At 37.4% G+C, this 22,655-nt stretch overlaps 1 protein-coding gene across 1 annotated transcript in view; it reads left to right on the top strand.

Moving 5' to 3' along the window:
* The window catches only part of SLF2 (SMC5-SMC6 complex localization factor 2), a 39,444-nt gene that overhangs the window by 8,844 nt on the left and 7,945 nt on the right, over positions 1 to 22,655 (top strand). The window contains exons 5-15 of the mRNA XM_082855054.1: positions 942 to 1,930; positions 2,919 to 2,989; positions 5,904 to 6,026; positions 6,995 to 7,162; positions 8,293 to 8,395; positions 12,080 to 12,155; positions 12,953 to 13,094; positions 17,093 to 17,195; positions 18,105 to 18,281; positions 19,644 to 19,741; positions 20,492 to 20,579. Of these exons, the coding sequence (XP_082711180.1) occupies positions 942 to 1,930; positions 2,919 to 2,989; positions 5,904 to 6,026; positions 6,995 to 7,162; positions 8,293 to 8,395; positions 12,080 to 12,155; positions 12,953 to 13,094; positions 17,093 to 17,195; positions 18,105 to 18,281; positions 19,644 to 19,741; positions 20,492 to 20,579 (2,138 nt within the window). The remainder of the gene's footprint in view (positions 1 to 941; positions 1,931 to 2,918; positions 2,990 to 5,903; positions 6,027 to 6,994; positions 7,163 to 8,292; positions 8,396 to 12,079; positions 12,156 to 12,952; positions 13,095 to 17,092; positions 17,196 to 18,104; positions 18,282 to 19,643; positions 19,742 to 20,491; positions 20,580 to 22,655) is intronic.

Here is a 22,655-nt window from a genome sequence, read left to right as displayed (position 1 = left end):
CTAGAATTCCCAAACTAAGGTTATCAGCAGGACCATGCTCTCTCTTAAAAACTATAGGGGACACTCCTTTTACTTGCCCTTCCAGCTTCCGGTGTTTGTCTACAATCCTTAGCATTCCTTGACTTGTAGGTGCATCACTCCAGTCACGTGGCATCTTCTTCCTATGTGTCTTCATATTATCTTCCTCCTGCATGTCTTTCTCCATGTCCAAATTTCCTCTTTCTATAAGGACACCAGTTGTATTGGATTAGGACCCACCCTAATGACCTCATTTTAATTTGATTGCCCCTATAAAGACCCTATTTCTAATTCAGGTCACATTCTGAGGTTCTGGGAGTTAACACTTCAACATAACATTTTGGGAGCTACAGTTCAACCCATAACACAGCTGAAGACTGGAGGGATACATGGGAAAGAATAAAAAATTTAATAGTAGGGAAAAAGACTTAGGGGAATTTTTTTAATTGAGAAATTAAAATTTTTCTGCCTTCAACTAGTTATTGTGTATGTGTTTTAAGGTACTATAAATTTAGATGTAAAAGTGTTACATTTCTAGAACCAGGTAGGCTTTAGTCTAAGAAAGAGTATATGCACTTTGAGGAAAAGTGCCTTTAGGATCCTTGCCTTGATACAGATATGCAGTTTTTTAGTGTTTTGGGGTGTAACACCTCTAATTCTATTTAGGTGGTAAACTTTTAATAGCTTTTGAATGAAAATGAGCATTTGTCATTAGCTTTGGACTAAATTTCATGGACACTAGTATTTATCAGTTAATAAATAAAATATTAACTCTGTTTCCTCATTCCATATGTGGTTAATAATCTCAGCCTAAACTTTTAGAATTTAAACATTTTGTCAGGGTATTCTAGACACTTACTGAATAAACTTTAATAAGATAGGAAAGTATACTTTTCACTAATCTGGCAAAAATTAAATTTTAGCAGGCTCTAAGCAGAATAAATTCCCTGACAAAAGAAAAAGGAACTCTGTGGACTCAGATCTGAAAAGCACAAGAGAATCTATAATGCCAAAAGCAAAAGAGTCCTTCCTTGAGAAGCGTCCTGATGGACCACATCAGAGAGAAAAATTTATAAAACATATTGCACTGAAGACACCTGGTGGTGTATTGCGCTTGGAAGATATATCCAAGGAACCGAATGAAGAAGCTGATTGCTCCTCTGCAGGCTTGGCACCTTCAAATACTGGGCACCATTCTTCCAGGAATAGTGACCAAATTCGTGTGGCAAGTACCAAAGAGACTAAGATACAGAAACCCCACTTACCTTTACCTCAGGAAAAGTCTGCAGTTAAAAAAGCTAGCAACCTTCAGAAAAATAAAACTGCTAGCTCTGTGGCATCACAGGAGACAAAACTTCTACCTTTACTTTCCCATGTTCCAAGTGCTGGTTCCTCTCGGGTTCCATTAAATGCTAAAAATTGCACTCTTCCAGTTCCTAAAAAAGATAAAGAGCGTTCCTCATCTAAAGAATGTTCTGGGCATTCTACAGAGTCCTCCAAACACAAGGAACACAAAGCAAAGACTAATAAGGCTGATTCTAACGTATCTACAGGGAAAATTTGTGGGGGATCTTTGCGTTCAGAATATGGCACTCCTACAAAGTCTCCCCCGGCTGCTTTGGAAGTTGTGCCATGTATTCCGAGCCCAACAGCACCTTCAGATAAAGCCCCTTCAGATAAAGAGAGTTCAGGAAATTCCAATGCAGGTAGCAATGCACTGAAAAGAAAACTAAGGGGTGATTTTGATAGTGATGAAGAAAGTTTAGGTTATAACCTAGACAGTGATGAGGAAGAGGAAACATTAAAATCACTGGAAGAAATAATGGCTTTGAACTTCAATCAGACTCCTGCAACTACAGGAAAGCCTCCTGCTCTTTCTAAGGGGCTTAGATCTCAGTCATCAGACTATACAGTAAGTAGTTTTATGATATTTATCTTTACTTGAAGAGAGAAAGATGGATTGACTAGTGAACGAGGGATAGATTGTTAGAACTTACTTTAAAATTCACTGTTTGTTACAACTTATAATTAGACTGCAAGTGGTATAGTTCTTTTTTGGTTAATGGATTTCCCATATCTTCAGCTTTATAACTGTAAATCAGTGGTCTCCAAACTTTTTTTGATCACACACACTTTTATTAGTAAAAAAAATTTTGAGCATGTACCCCAATATATATGTATACCTATAGATTGTATACCTGTACTACTATACTACTATGTACTTTCTGAAGCATATGAAGAAAACAGAATTTGAAAGGAAGAAGAAAAAAGTATTTTCCTATATAAGTTATATAGAAGTTACAATAGAGTAAGTTCTACTGGAGTTTCTATAGAAGTTCCATATAAATAGAAGTTCTATTATTTTCTTCCTGCACCCCAATGGATCACCTTGCACACCCCCTGCTTTGGAGACCACTGCTGTAAATGAAGGTAGAGTGTAGAAATGTTGTTAATTGTGGTGTGCAATTTTATTTATAAAGTGCTTCATTCTATCTTGGGAATAAGCTGAATTAAATTCTCATGTGTGTAAAATTTGGTGGGGAAGGTGTTAATGTTTCATGGTAACACCAAAAAATTAGTAGTTTAATTCCACTAAAATAGAATTTAAAAATAAAGACAGGGTAGCTATGGAGCCCTTGGGTGTTAACAGTCAGTTCCTAAGGCTAGCAGGGTTTTTATAAGTAGTGCCTTTCCTAATAGATGGTAAAATCAAATTGCCTGCAGTACAAAATTCTAGATTTAAAGCATGATGGTGAAAATTATCTTTTTAAGAAAGATATCCTCCTGGCCCAGGTTATTGAAATAGAAAATATTTTTTAGTCTTCTGAATAATTTAAAACATCCCAATTCTTCTACTAAGATATGTTATAAAGTATTCCCAAATTTTCTTCTTGTTTTAGGAACATGTTCATAGTGGAACTTACACAAATACTTTAGAGCGTCTAGTGAAGGAGATGGAAGACACACAAAGGTAGGTTGGCATCGTGACTGTCTTGCTAAATTTAACATACTGTTTGTTTGTATGGCTGGCTTTTAATTTACCTTAGAAAAACATGAGAAATTAGCATGTATTTTGTGCTAGTGCTATTATAACAGTTTTGCTGTCAACTATGTTAGAAATAAGGTGTTCTTATTTACAGGCTGAATCAAAAGATCCTGGTTTTTATGGCATACTGCATTAATTAATAGTATGAATTCCTTTCTACTTATCACAGCTGGTATCTGGTAGCTGAAGTTCTTGATCAAAAGCATGGGTAGAAATTTTTTTTGTATTTTTTTTATTGTGACAAAAATATATAACATAAAATTTACCATTTCAATCATTTTTAAATGTATAGTTCAGTGGCATTACCATACATTCGCATTGTTGTGCAACCATCATCACCATCCATCTCCAGAACTTTTATTTTCCATCTTCCCTAACTGAAATTTTATACCCATTAAATAATAACTCCCTATTCTCCCCTTCCCTCTAGCCCCTGGCAACTACCACTCTTTCTGTTACTATGAAATTGACTATTCTAGGTACCTCATATAAATGGGATCATACAGTATTTGTCCTTTTATGACTGGCTTATTTCACTTAGCATAATGTCTTCAAGGTTCATCCATGTTGTAGCATGTGTCAGAATTTCCTCTTTGAATTTTTGAATTTATTTTTTTATACAACAGGTTCTTATGAGTTATCTATTTTATACATATTAGTGTATATATGTCAATCCCAATCTCCCAGTTCATCCCACCACCACCACTCCCCCCGTCATTTTCCTCCCTTGGTGTCCATATGTTTGTTCTCTACATCTGTGTCTCTATTTCTGCTCTGCAAATGGTTCATCTGTACCATTTTTCTAGGTTCCATGTATATGCGTTAATATACAATATTTGTTTTTCTCTTTCTGACTTCACTCTGTATGACAGTCTCTAGATCCATCTACATCTCTACAAATGACCCAATTTCGTTCCTTTTTAAGGCTGAATAATATTCCACTGTATGTATATACCTCATTTTATGTATCCATTTATCTATTGATGGACACATTTGGGTTGCTTCTGTTTTTTGACTACTGTAAATTTTGCTGCTATGAACACGGGTGTACAAATTATCTCTTCAAGTACCCACTTTAAGTTCTTTTGGGTATATACCCAGAAGTGGAATTGCTGGATCATATGGTAATTCTATACATAATTTTTTGAGGAATTGCTGTACTGTTTTCCATAGTGGCTGTACCATTTTATATTCCTACCAGTAGTGCACACAGGTCCAGTTTCTCTACCTCCTCACCAGCACTTGGTTTTTCTGGTTTTTTAGTGATAGCCATCCTAACAGGTATGAAGTGGCATCTTCATACTTGTTAAACATTCGTATGCCGTCCTAGTACAGGTTTTGAAATGAGTATAACCAGAAGTGGTATTTCTACGTCAAATTACTCTTTTGAAGAAGAAATTTAGAATTATTACTGATAACCCCACCCCCCACACACACATACAGAAATCAAAAAGTTTGGGCATTATAATAACCCCAATGAAATTTATGTAACTAGTTGCAAACTGCTTTTGCTTATGAAAGGGGAAAAATAATATTCCTTATTAGTTCAAAGACTATCCTTGAAACTAATGCAGAGAAATTCACTGAAAACTCAGTTGGCTTGAAGTTGGTATATATGTGTCTTTAAGTAGCTAAGCATAGGAATTGCAGACAGTAAGTGAGGAGTATTCCCCTTTCTGAATTTAACTGGAGAAATTTGTCTCTACTATGAAATGCTTTTTTTTTTTTTTTTTTTTTTTTTTAGCTGCACTGTGCGGCATGTGGGATCTTAGTTCCCCAACCAGGGATGGAACCCGTGCCCCCTGCAAGGGAAGCATGGATTCCTAACCACTGGGCTGCCAGGGAATTCCCGTCAACTGTAAAATTCTTTAAAAGTTTCATGAATTCATGTGATTTGTGATGTCAGATCTGAAGTTGCTTATTTAAAATTGAACATTGCACAGACCAAAGGCAGAGGTTCTAGTTTTTTGTTGTTGTTGTTCTTTTGTGGTACGCGGGCCTCTCACTGCTGTGGCCTCGCCACAGGCTCCGGACGCGCAGGCTCAGCAGCCATGGCCCACGGGCCCAGCCGCTCCACGGCATGTGGCATCCTCCCGGATCGGGGCACGAACCCGTGTCCCCTGCATCGGCAGGCGGACTCCCAACCACTGCGCCACCAGGGAAGCCCAGAGGTTCTAGTTTGATCTGATGATTAACTCTTTCCTGTAGTGATAGAGCAGTGCCTTTACTGGTCATTTACTGTTGTATTATACTCATCTACTGTGGGGCTGGAGCTGGGAATAAGGACCTTGGTTAAAGTAAGTTAATCTTGGCAAGCAATATAAGCAAGGACTCCAGAGCTAAACTCTCTTTCTTTGAATCCCAGCTCCTTACATTGTGAGCTTGAACAAGTTAGCTTTTCTAATGCCTGTTTCCTCGTGTATGAAATGGATAATAATCTACCTCATGGAATTGTTGTGAGGATTAAAAGAGTTAATACCTGAAGTCCTTGGTACAGTGTCATAGTAACTGCTTAGTAAGTGTTGGGTGTTGTGATAATCACAGTGACAATAGTGATGACTGCTGCTTCTAGAAAGCCTAGTTAACATTATCAGGTTGTTGGTCTACTGGAAGTCCAATGAGCATTAAAGATGAGAGGGATAATCAAATCAGTGGTGTTTATTCTTTGTGATTTTTCCTCCCCCGATCTCTAAATGATTTGGACATCATTCTTGAAGTCCTAGCCATAAAGAAATATTCAGATCTTTTAATGAGAGTTTTCTTTGGTGCTGCTTTTAGACAGACCCTAGAAATAAAAAAATCTTTAAGCCATTTATTATAACATTCTTTCGATTCTCAGGCTAGATGAACTGCAGAAGCAACTACAGGAAGACATAAGGCAGGGCCGAGGCATTAAATCTCCAATCAGAATTGGCGATCAAGACAGTACAGATGATGAAGATGGCCTCTTAGAAGAGCACAGGTATGTGGGGAATATAGTAAATAACTGTATAATATCTTTGTAAACAGTGGTATATCATAACTAGACTTATCATGACGATCATTTTACAATGTATAGAAGTACAAAATCAATATGATGTTGTGTAATAGGAACTAACAGTGTTGTAGGTCAGTTATACTTCAAAAAACAAACTCAAAGAAAAAGATCAGATTTGTGGTTACCAGAGGCAGAAGGTTTGGGGCAGGGAGGGATTGAATGAAGGTGGTTAAAATGTACAAGCTTCCAGTTATAAGATAAATAAGTACTAGGGATGTCATGTACAACATGAGAAATATAATTAACACTGCTTTATGTTGTGTATGAAAGTTGTTGAGAGAGTAAATCCTAAGAGTTCTCCCCACAAGAAAAAGATTTCCTGTTTCTTTAATGTTGTATCAATATGAGATGGTGGATGTTCACTAAACTTGTGATAATCATTTCATGATGTATGTAAGTCAAATCTTTATGCTATATATTTTCAACTTAAACAGTTCTGTATGTCAGTTATACCTCAATAAAACTGGATAAGTAAATAAATAAAATCAGAGGAAAAAAGAGCACAGGTACAGCATTTTTCATGATGTTTGCTTGTATTAAAAATACATTTTAAAATTGTGTTTTCGTAAAATAAATGAGCCATTGACGGTTATTTACTCTGTGAATAATCTATGATGGGTTTTTAATCCATCTGGGGTGGATTTGAAAGGCAGATTTTAAGGCCAAGTTAGATTTTTTGTCTTTTCTCCTTTTCACACAGACACATTTAGTGGCTTTGGACTATAAATATTCAATACTAGCAAAAAGTGGGAGAGCAGAACATGTGTTCTCACGTTCATCTTCTAATGTGGGATTAATAATGGTCCTAAGAAAAGGGTTTTTTGCACCCAATCTTCAAATACAAAATTATATGCAGTATAACTGTTCAGTATTCAATAACTTCTTTTTTTCAGAGAATTTCTAAAGAAATTTTCAGTTACAATTGATGCTATTCCTGATCATCATCCAGGCGAAGAAATATTTAATTTCCTTAATTCTGGAAAAATTTTCAATCAGTATACCTTGGATTTAAGAGACTCTGGTTTTATCGGACAAAGTGCTGTAGAAAAGCTTATTCTTAAGTAAGTAGGAAAATAGACATTTAACTTTTTCTTGTATAAAAATTGAAAGGTTTCTGACTGATGTAATCTTCTGAAAGGTTAATTTCTATTCTGACCTATCCAGTTTCCTCATCCTCTTACTTATTACTGTTGCTCTTTGTGTTTTATTATTTAGTTATAGGAAGCCGTGTAAGATAGTCGCTTGGCATATTACATGCCTTTATTAGTTAGGGTTAAGATCAGTATCTAGTAACAGTGACTGTCAAAATAACAAGGCTTAGGGAGGCGCAAGAGGGAGGGAATATCAGGATATATGTATACATATAGCTGATTCACTTTGTTATACAGCAGAAACTAACACAACATTGTAAAGTAATTATTATACTCCAATAAAGATGTTAAAAATAAATAAATAAAATAACAAGGCTTAAACAAGAAGTATATTTCTTTCTGATGTGGAAGAAGTTCAGAGGTAGGAAGTCCAGGGCTGGTGTTTCACCATATAATCTTTCTTCCCCACCATCCTTAGCACCTGGTTGCTTCAGGTGCTACTGGAGCTCCAGCCTTTAAATTCCCAGAAACCCCACACAACATTTCTACTTATGGTTAGTTGGGTAGAACTTAGTCAACATGGCCACACCTAGCCACAAGGAAGGCTGAGAAGTGATTTTCATTTCAGGCAGCCAGTGTGCCCAGCTAAAAGCCCCAGGGTTCAGTTACCAAGAGGAAAGACAAGAATAGATGTTGGGATTAACAGTCTCTACCACAGTACCCAAACTGGTCTAATTTCTCTCAGTACGTGATAGCTCAGATCCAGACAGATCACATTAATTGTGGTGCTAAGTTTTATGGAAGTACAAACCCAGTCTGGCAAAAGCAGATGATGCTCTGAGACTTGATAGGCTCTTCGACACTGCCAGCTACTGTAGATTTGTCCACCAGATAAATCTGGAGCCAAGCCAACAGATTGGTTCAGCTTTAGGCCACTGATTGAATTTCTAATGAGTAACCCATCCACATTGGGGTAGAGTCCACCTCCACGGACTACGATGGTTTGCTTGCTCATTTCCCTGATTATGTCAGATGTGGTGGTGGTAGAAGTTTCTTGCCATGAAGATAACAGTCATACTGATTTCACTGTATTTTTTCAGATCAGGAAAAACAGATCAGATTTTTTTGACAACACAAGGCTTCCTTACCTCTGCTTATCACTATGTCCAGTGTCCTGTACCTGTGTTAAAGTGGCTGTTTCGGGTAAGAGAAATATTTGGGGGGTATAGTTGCCTCTTTCTATATTTCCCAGTCAAAAATAAACTTTTAAAATATAATCTTATTTGCACATTACTAGAGAAAAAATCTAGCATATCAAACCCGTGATTTTAGTGGGCTAGAATGAAGCAAAAAGAGTCAGTATAAAGAGATTATAAAAGAAATGCTGGGCTTCCTTGGTGGCTCAGTGGTTGAGAGTCCGCCTGCCGATGCAGGGGACACGGGTTCGTGCCCCGGTCTGGGGAGATCCCACATGCCACGGAGCGGCTGGGCCCGTAAGCCATGGCCGCTGAGCCTGTGTGTCCGGAGCCTGCGCTCCGCAACAGGAGAGGCCACAACAGTGAGAGGCCTGCGTACTGCAAAAAAAAAAAAAAGAAATGCTGGGGGGCTTCCCTGGTGGCACAGTGGTTGAGAGTCCGCCTGCCGATGCAGGGGACACGGGTTCGTGTCCCGTCCAGGAGGATCCCACATACTGCAGAGCGGTTTGGCCCATGAGCTATGGCCACTGAGCCTGCGCGTCCGGAGCCTGTGGTCCGCAACGGGAGAGGCCACAACAGTGAGAGGCCTGCGTAACGCAAAAAAAAAAGAAATGCTAATGCGGATAGTGTGCAGGATAGGCAATAATGCTAGTTGTGCCTAAGTCGTTTCGTCACACTGGTAAATCACTATTGTAGTTTGCTTAGAAGAAGTCTTCTAATGCTTGTGTACCTGGGGGGATTTTTTTCTACCTTTTCCTCCCTATTTTTGTGGAGGTGCCTACATACATTTTTAGGATTTGACTTGTATACTGATATTTCCCCATTCATAACTGGGTGCAGGGAGTGCAAATCCAATTGAATATTTCTTTTCCCCATTTGTATTTAACTTTTAAATGCACTTAAATAAATAATTTTGTATTATCTACATGGTAACTTTATAAATATCAGTGGTATCAGAGAACTGTAACTACTCTACATATGTGAAGTGAGAAGTGGGAAAAATATATGCAGTTTCTATTCTGGGCTTTAAGGTTACATTTCAAAGAATCTCATATTTGCAAGAGCTATATATTCCAATATAGTTTTTCATTCATTTTTCATATAGCTGCCATGTTTGAGTGCCAACTGTGCCAGGTGCTGGAGAGAACAGCAATTTAAAAAATCAGTGTTTCTGATTTCATGAAACCCACATTCTAGTATAGAGGAGATAGACAGTAAACAGGTGTGTGTATGTTTATAGATATGTCAGATGGTAAATGGGAGAAGGGCATTCTAGGCAGAGAGAATAACAGGTGGGACAGACTGTGGGGCAGGAGCATTTGCTTCCAGTTGTTAGGAGCTCACTACTTGGATCCCTGTGATTTTTTTTTTTAAACAGTCCTAATTAAATCAAAATTTGCCTCCAAATGGTTTTTTAAGTAGTAGTACTAATTATCTTTTCTATAGCTTCCCACAGTGTGCCTCATCTCTCTAACAGGCCTTCAGTTAAACAACTATCATGACCCTCGTTACTCCCCACACTAAACTTTCTCGAGTCGCTAAATATCCAGTCCCTTTACTGATCACCTTTCTGAATGACCTTTAGCTTGTCAGTTTCCCTCCTAAAGTGTTCCTCCTTCCCCCCAGTAAATGAATATATGTTCCAGATAAGGTCTTTCCTACCAGCAGTTTCCAGCAAGGCTCTTACGCATCTACCCCCGCCCCCACATATTTGTTTATTGTGATTCAAAACTTCATTTGTTGTCACACCAGGACTTCATTATTCTCTAATTATGTAATATATCTTTTCTTAAACTTACAAGTAGGACTTTGCATTTATCTGTTTTCATCTTGTTGGTGAGGGCCCATCATTATAGCCTTTAAAACCCTAATGATGACATACAAGCATATCTTGATGTAAGCAGCTTTTTATACTCTTTATATTCTTTGAAAAGCAAACTAATAATCATTTATTAAGTGCTTTTTCTGTGTAAGACACTTTGTCTCATTTCTCCTTTTCAATTCCAAGTCCATTTTTCATGATGGAGAGACTTACCAACTTACAAGGTTTTTTTTTTTATAAAATATATCAGAATTCATTTTAATGCTATAGTCCTGATAATTTGAAATTTAATTGTAATGTAATTGAAATGTTTGCATCTTAATGATTTTATCATGTGTCTAAACATAGTTGACCAGAAAGACAATGTGAACAGAATATGTGCTGTTTTATAACTTTTTTTTTTTAGGTAACAATAAATTATTGAGTATTTTCATCTCAGTATAGACATGTTATCATTCTTTTTAATGGCTTTATATTGTATACTATATTGTAATAGTAATAGTATTCCTTTGTAGTGCTGTACCATGATTTATTTATTTAACCCAATCTCAATTGACAGACATTAGATTGTTTTATATGTATGTATGTATGTCTTCACACATTTATTTAGCTTTACGTACTGTAATGCCCACCTTAAAATTCATCACCCCCCGCAAAAAGATTCTTATGCAGAACTTGTCCTGTGTCCAACATGGCTTTGAATGGTGCTGCCCCTAGTGGCAGAGTGTAATGACTCAAACATCATAGCAAAGACATTTTTTCACATAGGTTGACTTGGAAATGACTCAAGTTATATGCCTGATTGAAACCAGAGTTTGGGCTATTCACCCTTATATTTTAGATTTAAATTTATTATAATCATAATCCATGGTTTCACAAGAAAAGAGAAATAGAAATACACCATGTTTTTCTCTATAAAACCACTTTAAAATAACTTTCAACATGTTATGATTTTTTAACGTCTTTTAAACTTGAGATTTTGTTCCCAAAAAGTTGTCTTGTAAAATTACATTCATTATATGCTTCTGTATATAAATTCCTGTACGTTAAAAAGGCTGAGTAGGGCTTCCCTGGTGGCACAGTGGTTGAGAGTCTGCCTGCCGATGCAGGGGACACGGGTTAGCGCCCTCCGGGAAGATCCCACATGCCGCGGAGCGGCTGGGCCCGTGAGCCATGGCCGCTGAGCCTGCACGTCTGGAGCCTGTGCTCGGCAACGTGAGTGGCCACAACAGGGAGAGGCCCGCGTACCGCAAAAAAAAAAAAAAAAAGGCTGAGTAGATCAAAGTGTAAGGACAATGATTTTGCATAAATATTACCAAATGACTTTACAGTTTTTACCAAATTACACTCATACTGGACATACTCCCTCTTTCCTAGTACTCTTGTGAACACTGGGTATTATGAAAACTCTTAATCTTTACCAGTCTTGAAGTCAGCTGATGATATCATGTCATTTTTCTTTGCATTTCTTTGATTACTAGTGATACTGAATAGCTCTTAAAAATATACATTGGTCTATTAATTTGTATATTTGTATCTTTTCAAATATTTTTACTAGTTTGTGGTTTGATTTTTGCCTGTGATATGATCAATTTAGTAGCCTTCTCCCTTATGGTCTTTGGGTTTCATGGCATAATATGAACTAGAAAGGTATTTTTGATAGTTTTTAAAGTTATATTTATCTAATTGTAGACGAAAGTTGTAAAAAAGAAAAATCAGCATGTTAGAATGGAAAGGGCTCTGACTTACAAATCAGACCTGGATTTAAATTCCAACTCATGTATTATGTTGGGTGGAGTATGTTCATCTCTCTGAGCCTCTTTGCTCTTTCTTCTCTCTTAATACTCTATCATTTATCTACTTTGGCAGATGATGTCAGTTCATACAGACTGTATTGTGTCTGTGCAGATTTTAAGTACATTAATGGAAATAACAATAAGAAATGGTGAGTAGATAAATTTATTGAGATTAACAGTGTGCATTATTGGTTGCTTTGTACATGAACTCTTTTGTATTACTAAACAATTAGGATATTTGGACATATAGAATAAAAAATTATTTTTGTAATATAAAGTAATAATGAAATGAAACTCCAATAAAAAATGAGTGCATTTTTCTAGTTGCATTGAACAAAAGGGTATAAGATCTTGCAAGTGGCATCCCTTACCTAATTTTTACCAAGACATAGCTTACTGTGCTGAATAAGTGGAAATAGTTGCAAGTTTATTTAGCCAATTAACTTTGATGGCTTTTTGGTGAGCAACAGTATTGTACTGATTATGCACTGAGAAGATTGAAAGTATCCACTGCAAAACTATGACACTTGCATTCTGACCTTTGAGATCCCTTATAATGAAACAAGCATTGTGATTGACTTTTTTCACTTGTTTTAAGGCTTGGGACTATATAGGCACTGAACATGGTAAAATCTTTGTGTTAGCAGTAGTTGGTTTTTTACTGTTGTTATTTTCCAGTCTTCTGAAAATGTTCCTCCTGAGTTACACCCTTTTATCCATCACTTGCAGATATTTTGTTCATAAATGTCATTTCCTTCACATTTATTTGAAAATCTGTAATTCCTATATGATCATTCTAAATACCTATATGGTTAACATATCATTACCAGCTGCCATTTCTATAAAATCATAGTAATAATCCATGTTTCATGTGCAGACTGTCATCTTGCAACTATGGGTTTGTGAACCCAGGATTTGGGATAAAATATTTTCTTCTGTTAACTAGATACCTTCAGTGATTCACCAGTTTGGCCTTGGATCCCATCATTGTCTGATATAGCTGCTGTGTTTTTCAATATGGGAATTGATTTTAAATCTTTGTTCCCTCTGGAGAATCTTCAGCCAGACTTTAATGAAGATGATCTAGTGTAAGTGTTCTTTTCATAATTAACTCCAAAAATTGTCTTTTAAACAATTTATATATAAACAGTTAATATTCATTTGATAAATTCAGTATTCATGCTTGATTTTTTTTAAAACTTAAAGTTGAAACGGATCTTGAATTAGATATATTCTTAACATCTAACTTAATCTAAATGCCATCAGCATGTTTAACAGGGAAAAAATGGGGACATTTTTTAAATTAAAAAAAATTTTTTTAAATAAGACTGCCTATTGTTATTTACCATTATTTTGGAGCTACTGGCCAAAACAATTAGACAAGAAAAAAAAAGAGATATAAAGATAGGAAATGAGTTGGTGAAAGATTCATTATTTGCAGAAAAAGTGATTTAATGTATACATAGAAGCCTAGGAATCAACTGAAAAGCTATGGCAAACCAGTAAGAGAATTTGGTATGGATGCCAGGGTACAATGTTAATAAAGAGAAATTAGTAACCTTAAGGTATATGAATTGTAGCTAGTTAAAAGATACACTTCATTTGCAATGGTAAGAAAAATATATTAAATACCTTGGAATAAACTTAAATAGAAGTGTGTGTGTGTGTGTGTGTGTAAACATTACTAAGAGACAAAAAAGAAGACCAGATAGGAAAATTCAGCATCATAAATACATCAGAGCTACCCCTGAGGTAAACTGTGAACTTGATGAGATCCTAATAAGAAATGAAACTAACACAACATTGTAAATGAACTATACTCCAATAAAATTAAAATAAAATAAAGAAATGCCAGTCAGATTTTTGTGGGGACGAGGGGAGTTGGGACTCTACAAGTGATTCTAAAGCCATATAGAAAAAATACCCAGGAAAGTTTTGAGAAAGAAGAGTTATGAGGTGGGACTGACCTTAGCAGATAATAACATGGGACAAATGCAGATATTCATAGCTCCATCAGTGGAACAAAATAAGTCCAGGGCCAACTATACTTTATACGAGGATTTTGACTTTGCGGCAAGTGGGTGCCCCGACCCCTGCATTGTTTAAGGGTCAAGTGTAGGGACTTCCCTCGTGGCACAATGGTTGAGAATCCGCCTGCCAATGCAGGGGACACGGGTTCGATCCCTGGTCTGGGCAGATCCCACATAACACGGAACAGCCAAGCCCGTGCACCACAACTACTGAGCCTGCACTCCTAGAGCCTGTGAGCCACAACTGCTGAGCCCGCATGTCACAACTACTGAAGCCCACGCACCTAGAGCCCTTGCTCCGCAACAAAAAGAAGCCACCGCAGTGAGAAGCCCGTGCACCGCAATGAGGACCCAACACAGCCAAAAATAAATAAATACATATATTCATACATACTAAAAAAAGGGCAAAAAAGGGTCAACTATATAAGAATGGAACTCCGGTCACAGACAAAGGCTTAATTTCAAATTAATAAAAAGATCAATAACCTATTAGAAAAATGGACGAAGGAAATAGGCAGAAAAAGAAAAATTAAAACAGTTCTTAAACTGTATGAGAATATTCTCATCTTCACTTTTTCAAAAAAAAAAAAGCAAATTTTTGTTACTTGGTATATCCAGAACCAAACTCTTCATCTCTCCGTTTCTTTCCACCCCATACAGGATCCCTCCTTGTTGCTCAGATATAACCTGTATCTGAAAATATGTTGGATAGCATTTTCACATAAAGACTGTATTCCATCATCCATCCTATTCCATTTAAATAGGAAAAATAATGCTTTCTCAGACCATTCAAAAACCCCAAACATGACCAAAATACTCAAATACCTATATTTAGAAAGTTAAAATACTATTTTATTATTTAACATTTAATGAACTGAATAGTGTGTGGTGAATTTTTATGTTGTATGCAACAGATTTGTTTTCCTTTCTTCACTGTAGTGAACAGGTACTGTAGTGGAAATAGTGAAATAAAGATATATAATTATTTCATTAAGACATAATAAATGCAGATAATATTTAGCAAAATTGTTTTTTTGATTGATTATTTACCAACTGAAGAGTTGCCTCAGTCAGGTTTGGGAGCCGGGATATGGTGGCTGTTAAGTCACCACCATTGCTGTGTAGTGGTAGGCAAAGATGAACACAGGTAAGCAAGAGTAAGCTGGTGAAGGAATCAGCGAAACATAATCAAATACCTGTTTAAACAGCATGAGCACGAGAGTGAATTCTGTTGAAATATCACAACTGACTCTTCTCACTAGGACTCACATGCAGCTTATCCATTTTTGCTGGTATATATGTGTATGTTCACAGTAGCAAGTTGCTATCCAAATGGGAGGTTTGGAGTGAAAAATGTTTAAAGGTTGTTAGAGTAAATATTCAGGTGGGGAGAGTAAGATGTTAAAGGATACTAGGACAGTTCTTTTCTTTACCATTATTCTGCAGGAAATACAGACCTAGTCCTAACCTCTTTCTAGTCTGTATTCCATCAGTTGTCACATCCCTGTGTTCCTCTTCCTCTACCTATCTCACAACCATTCTTGCCTTTTCGTTCCCGGTGTCAGTCTAACTCAGATCCTCGTTTCATGCCTAGCCTGGCAAAAATCTCCTTTTCCATGGGGGCTTTCCACCTCCAAGATATTTATTCCTTTCGTTGTTAGAGGATTCCTTTTATGAGAGCTTTTTTCTCCACTATTAAACCTTTACACCTGTATTTAAGACTCTACAGTTGACTCTGACCTGTTTTCTGTTTTGTTCACCCTGTTGTTCTAACCAAATTGATTCTGTTGCTGTTCCTCCACATTAGCCATTGCTGCATGGGATCTTCCTCATGCTAGTCCCTCACCTCCATCCTCAGTGTCTGCTCACCAAAATTATCTGTCTCACTTGTTGAAGCACTGTTTATAAGAGTAGAATTACCAACATTACATATTGTTTACTATGTGCCAGACATGGTTCTGGGGGCTTAATATAGAGTACTTCATTTAATAGTCACTACAACTACTAGATAGTTTTTTCATTCCCATTTACAGGTGAGTGAGGCACAGAAAGATTAAGTAACTTGCCTGAGGTTGTATAGCTAGGAATGGACACAGAACTACTGAGCAGATATTTTAAAAAATAAAGTTCTTCCCATGTAGTTATAGGAGTATCTCTAAGACATATTAAGTGAAGAAAGAGAGGTGCACAGCAGAGTGTATAGTATGCTACCATTTGTAGTAAAGCAGTGGGGAGTGTATTCATATTTATTTATATGTATATGAAATGCCTGTGGGAGGAAGGACTAAAACTAGTAGTGATTGTCTGTGAGGAGGGGAAATGAGTGGCTGAAGGCCTAAACTGGGAGGACAATTCTCTTCAGCACACTGTGCCTTAATTTCTTTCAACTTTTTTTTTTAACCATATGAAAGGGTTATTTATTCAAAAAAAATAAAACAAGAAAATATTATCTATGTTTTGAAGGCCAAATTCATGTGTCTCCTCTTCCATGAACCTTCACTGATTCCTCAACCAAAATTGGGGTGCTTAGAATTGTTTATATTGCTGTGGAAGTTTTGTTGGGCCACTTATGAGGCCTTTAAATATTATGAGTTCTTTGTAGTCAGAGCCACCTTCTACATAGCTCTCTGACACCAAGAGCAACAGAGAGAACGCCTCATAAAAAGTAGCTGTTTGGCCTTTCTCACCTTCTGAGATGGCCCCCACTCTGTCTGTGGAGTGTGTTTCTCTCTAAATAAATCCATTTCTTACCTTAAAAAAAAAAAAAAAAGTAGCTGTTCAAGGGAAAACTAGTGCATAGAAATAGAAATCAAATTTACCTGGAGTGGAGATAGCCGATTGACTCGGATCTGACATGAAGGGACTTTTGAGCTATTATAGAAATGTTCTGTTTCTTGATTTGGATGGTGGTTACACTAGTATACATATCATCAAAATTTTAAATGTGTGTATTCCTTTTATTGTATGTAAATTATACCTCAGTAAAACTTTTGTTGTTCAGTACTTCTCACAGTTTTGTGCATAATTTCACATTGTTTTTATTCACTCTTCCATAGTTCTGAAACACAGATGACACTGGGGGTGAAAGGAAGTGAAGATTCTTCTTGTAAGCCAATATTTTCATCTCTCCCTGAAACCAACATTTTAAATGTGGTCAAGGTAGGAGAAAACTCTTTTTTGTATGTCTTTAGCACAGAGCTGGAACCACTTGGTTTTTTGCTTAATGGTTTTAAAACAAAATCAGGGACTTTCTTGGTGGTCCAGTGGTTAAGACTCCAGGCTCCCAATGCAGGGGGCCCAGGTTCGATCTTAGGGAACTGGATCCCCTCAGGACGCATTGAAGATCCCGCACGCAGCAACGAAGATCCCGTGTGCCACAACTAAGACCCAGCACAGCCAAATTAAAAAAAAAAAAAAAAATTCACTAGTGTTTTACCATGGGATTTCTAGTCTCTGAAATTTCTTAGCAATAATGTTCATATTAAAGGTTGTTTTTGCTGTTTTATTTATTTATTTTTTGTTTTGTTTTTTGGCCGCACTGTGCGGCATGCGGGATCTTAGTTCCCTGCGTGGAGTCTTAACCACTGGACCACTAACCCTAACACAAACCAGGGAAGTCCCTTATTTTTGTTTTAATATTAGGAACGAAAGGGAACTTTGAATCAGAGTTATGTGATTAAAATAGTTCTAGGAATACCTTTACCAAGAAGCTTTTTGCTACTAGTAGTTTTGAAACCAGTAATTTTTTAGAATTAGAATATATGAAGAAAAAAATTGTAACTTACAGTATAACTTAGTGACCAAGAATTAATAACAGTGTTAAAACATTTTTAGTGGCTGAATCAAATCAATGATATTGAACTGTTAAGAAAATTTTGAAAATTAAAAATGGGGAAGAAGATACTTATCAACTATTAACATGAGTATTTCTTGCCTTTTTCCTAGACAACTGATGTTTCAATTTCTATATAGTTCTCTTTTGCATTTTTTGTTAAAAAGTTTTTATAATTAAACTCTTCAAGCAAAATATATCTCCTTAAGTTGTTTTGTCTCTGATATGTGTCAAAGTTTCTAGGCTTGTGTACATCTATACATCCGGAAGGTTACCAGGATTGTGAAATAATGTTACTGATTTTAATGTTGTTTAAAATGAGTCTGGAAAAACAACTGAAACAGATTCCTCTAGTAGACTTTCAAAGCCTCCTGATAAACCTGATGAAAAACATCAGAGATTGGAATACAAAGGTAACATTACTTAAAATTTTAATATTGTTTTTTATATAGCATCACAATTTGACTTTCATAGTGCATGCAGAATTGAAAGTTTGTAACCTCAGTTAAGGTGCTCAGCAGATGAAAAATAAACTGAAGAAACGACTGTCTGTGCTGGCACTGTATTTAAATTCATGAAACTGAATCTTTTCTAAAACTGCAGTTAATTCATTCCACAAAAAATGTGTTATGTTTACTGGGGATTTACTGTGGGCCAAGCATTAATGCAGGTGCTAGAGATAAAGCTGTGAAGAAGACAAAGCCCTTGCTCTCCCAGCACTTCTATTCTAGTCAAAGGGTTAGGTTATAAACAATGTAAATGTAGATTATAATATCATGTTAAGTTGTAATAAGTGCTACAAATTACAATAAAGCAGGACAAGGCAGGGATGCTCTACTATTTCATATGAGGCAGTCAAGGAAACCCTTTCTGAAGTGACCTTTGAACAGAGACCTAAATGAAATGATAGAGTGAATCATACATAACAGCAAGAAGTTGAGTTGAATTTCTGCAGCCATTGGTGGTAAACATGTATAGTTTTTGTTAGGTTTTTTTAAATTATATTTTTCAGCCTTTTTTGGTGGAAAATGTCAAACATGGAAAAGTAGAAAGAAGAGTTTAATGAACCCCTAAATACTTATCACCCAACTTCAACAATTATCAAGACATAATCAATCTTATCTCATCTCTTACCCTCATCCCATACTTCCCTTCCCTACTCAGGGATTATTTTGAAGCAGTTCTGTTAGACTTTAAATACTGGAATAGTTGATTCCTAAAATTCAAGAAATCCCAAGTCAGGAACATGTATTATCTTGTGCAACTCTCATTATATACCTTTGGAAACTGGTATGTGTACTTAGACTTTATTCTTCGAAGGACTGTTTAAATACAGATAGATATGATGTAACACAAAAGCCAAATGAAATTCTGGTAAATGTATTTATTCAGTCTATTCTAGAGTTTAAGATAAAACTGAATATGTGGGGGCTTCCCTGGTGGTGCAGTGGTTGGGAGTCCGCCTGCCGATGCAGGGGACACGGGTTCGTGCCCCGATCCGGGAGGATCCCACATGCTGCGGAGCGGCGGGGCCCGTGAGCCATGGCCGCTGGGCCTGCGCATCCGGAGTCTGTGCTCCGCAACGGGAGAGGCCACAACAGTGAGAGGCCCACGTACCGCAAAAAAAAAAACACTGAATATGTGTACTCCATGCTGTTTCTAAAAATGAATGCTCTTTTTATAATAATGCTTCATTAAGAAGGGATGTGGGTGATCTGTTAGATATTTGATTCCACTGACCTATTTGAAAAATCTTGCTCACTGTTTGTTTTCAGGTGCCTGAACTCTGTCTGGCCATAAATGAACTCTCCAGTCATCCCCACAACCTTCTGTGGTTGGTACAGCTGGTCCCTAACTGGACATCACGTGGAAGGTATTGAAAAGTGAGAATTAAACACTAAGAAAAATGTATGTTTACATTAATGAAATGCTTTTAGGTCCTTTATTTCCTTTAATCATTCCTTGAATGTTAAATCAGAGTCTTTTATTTCATTTCGTATTCAGTTGTGGGAAAAGGCATTGATAGCCTGATTCTGATACTTAGATCAGTTTGTAATATTCTTGATGTTTAATTTTAGCTTATCTGATAACTTAATATAGATGGCATATACCATGAAAATGAATCAGTTTGCTTTTTTTTTTTTTTTTTTTTGGCTTTAGTAAAAAGAAATCCCAGGGCTTCCCTGGTGGCACAGTGGTTGAGAGTCCACCTGCTGATGCAGGGGACGCAGGTTTGCGCCCTGGTCTGGGAAGATCTCACATGCCGCGGAGCGGCTGGGCCCGTGAGCCATGGCCGCTGAGCCTGCGCGTCCGGAGCCTCCTGTGCTCCGCAAAAAAAAAAAAGAAATCCCGGCAGTAAAATAGATTTTCTAACAGTAAATCATCAGGGTCAAAGATAAAGGCTCTTAATGGTTTTCCTGAGCTTCAGGCAACTTTAACTTTGTGTACAAATATTTTACATGAAAATTTTACTGTTCTAGTATAGCTTTTATATTCTTGTATAGCCTTCTTTTGAAACATTAGCTATGTTTCAAATTAGAAGAACTTCTTTTTGCAAACTTCATTTGCTTCTTAAGCAGTATTCATTAAACACATTCTAAATACTTTAAAATTCTAATTCCAGGCAACTGAGACAGTGCCTCAGCCTAGTGATTATTTCAAAGCTTTTGGATGAGAAACATGAAGATATCCCTAATGCGAATAATCTGCAGGTATAAATAAAATTTTTGTTTTCTTTTAATAAATGGGAGAGCTAGTGACGTGTAGAGAAAATTGATGGATCCTACGTCAAAAGTACTGAGGTTATGGGCTTCCCTGGTGGCTCAGTGGTTGAGAGTCCACCTGCCGATGCAGGGGACATGGGTTCGTGCCCTGGTCCGGGTAGATCCCACATGCTGCGGAGCGGCTGGGCCCGTGAGCCGTGACCGCTTAGCCTGCGCGTCCGGAGCCTGTGCTCCGCAACGGGAGAGGCCACAACAGTGAGAGGCCCGCGTATCGCCAAAAAAAAAAAAAAAAAGATCCTAGCTCAGGCATAATACTATTCATGTAATCTTTAGCATGGTACTTAACTAATGAGACCCAGTTTCTTTATGTGTGAAATAGAGACAGTATCACACCCTCTACCACATAGGATGGTTGTGGACAATTAGATGAATTAATGTATAAAAAGTACTGGGAAAGGGCTTCCCTGGTGGCACAGTGGTTAAGAATCTGCCTGCCAATGCAAGGGACACAGGTTTGAGCCCTGGTCCGGGAAGATCCCACATGCCACGGAGCAACTAAGCCTGTGCGCCACGACTACTGAGTCTGTGCGCCGCAACTACTGAAGCCCGCACACCTAGAGCCCGTGCTTTGCAGCAAGAGAAGCCACCGCAATGAGAAGCCCACGCACTGCAACGAAGAGTAGCCCCCGCTTGCCACAATTAGAGAAAGCCTACGCGCAGCAACGAAGACCCAATGCAGCCAAAAATAAATTAAAAAAAAAAAAAGTACTGGGAAAATCGTAATGTGCTATATAAATATGACATTATTTAATTAGTTCACCTTGTCAATGTTAGTAATTTTATCACAAGATTAGAAATTGTAGAACTATTAAACATTAATTTCATCTTGTACCTGTTTTAACATTAAAGTCTTTAAATTATAGAGCTTAAAATGTGGTTGCCCAGTAGTGAATATATCATGTATGAGTGTGTATATGAGTGTGTATAAACATGTCCTATAGAAACCCCACTCTGAGAAGTCCTGAAGGCTTTTTACAAGCATAATAACACTAATGGGGTTATTCATAGTTGAATCTGAAAACTCAACACAGAACCTGATCTAGATGTGGTGTTCTTGTTTGAACTGCAGTTCAGTACAAGATAATCCTTTAGGTCCTACAGATTAAGAAAAAAAAAATGAATAAGATAGAGACTCTGACCTTGAAAATATAATGTAGTGGTCGAAACAGAATTAAGCAACCATTGTGGTACAGTGTAGCAAGAACTGTGATGGAAGTATGCACAAGGTGCTGTGGGACAGAGAGATTGAAAGGACAGCTGGTTTCTACATTAGTAGAGTTGACGTAGATTTCATTTTAGATTTTTTGGGGGACCACACCTGAGCCATGAGGGTAATTAGCAAATAGCTCTCAGTCCTTTCAGTGATATTTACTGCCATCAAGAGAGAATTCTTGGACTTCCCTGGTGGCATAGTGGTTAAGAATCCGCCTACCAATGCAGGGGACACGGGTTCAGGCCCTGGTCCGGGAAGATCCCACATGCCGCGGAGCAGCTAAGCCCATGCTTCACAACTACTGAAGCCCGTGTGCTTAGAGCCCATGCTCCGCAACAAGAGAAGCCACCTCAATGAGAAGCCCCACGCACTGCAACGAAGAGTTGCCCCGACTCGCCGCAACTAGAGAAAAGCCCGTGTGCAGCGACAAAGACCCAACGCAGCCATAAATAAATAAATAAATTTATTTTTAAAAAGAATTCTTTTCAGAATTCAATAATGCTACTCACAGGGAGGAAGATTCAACTCTGCTGCCTTTCAAATAATTTCTCAAAGAAAGTCCTCCCTTTGACCTCTATTGTAATGCCATTTGGTCTCCTCAAGTTTTCATCCTCAATTACAAGTACTAAATCTTTAATATCCCTTTTAGGGAATTCCCTGGTGGTCCAGTGGTTAGGGCTTAGCACTTTCACTGCTGGGGCCTGGGTTCAATCCCTGAACGAAGAAATAAGATCCTGCAAGCTGCATGGCACAGCCATAAAAATAAAATAAGATCCCTTTAAAGCAATTGG

The sequence above is a fragment of the Leucopleurus acutus genome (assembly GCF_964270905.1).
Source record: "Leucopleurus acutus genome assembly, chromosome: 14".
NCBI lineage: Eukaryota > Metazoa > Chordata > Mammalia > Artiodactyla > Delphinidae > Leucopleurus > Leucopleurus acutus.
This window is presented reverse-complemented; position numbering and strand designations above follow the sequence as displayed.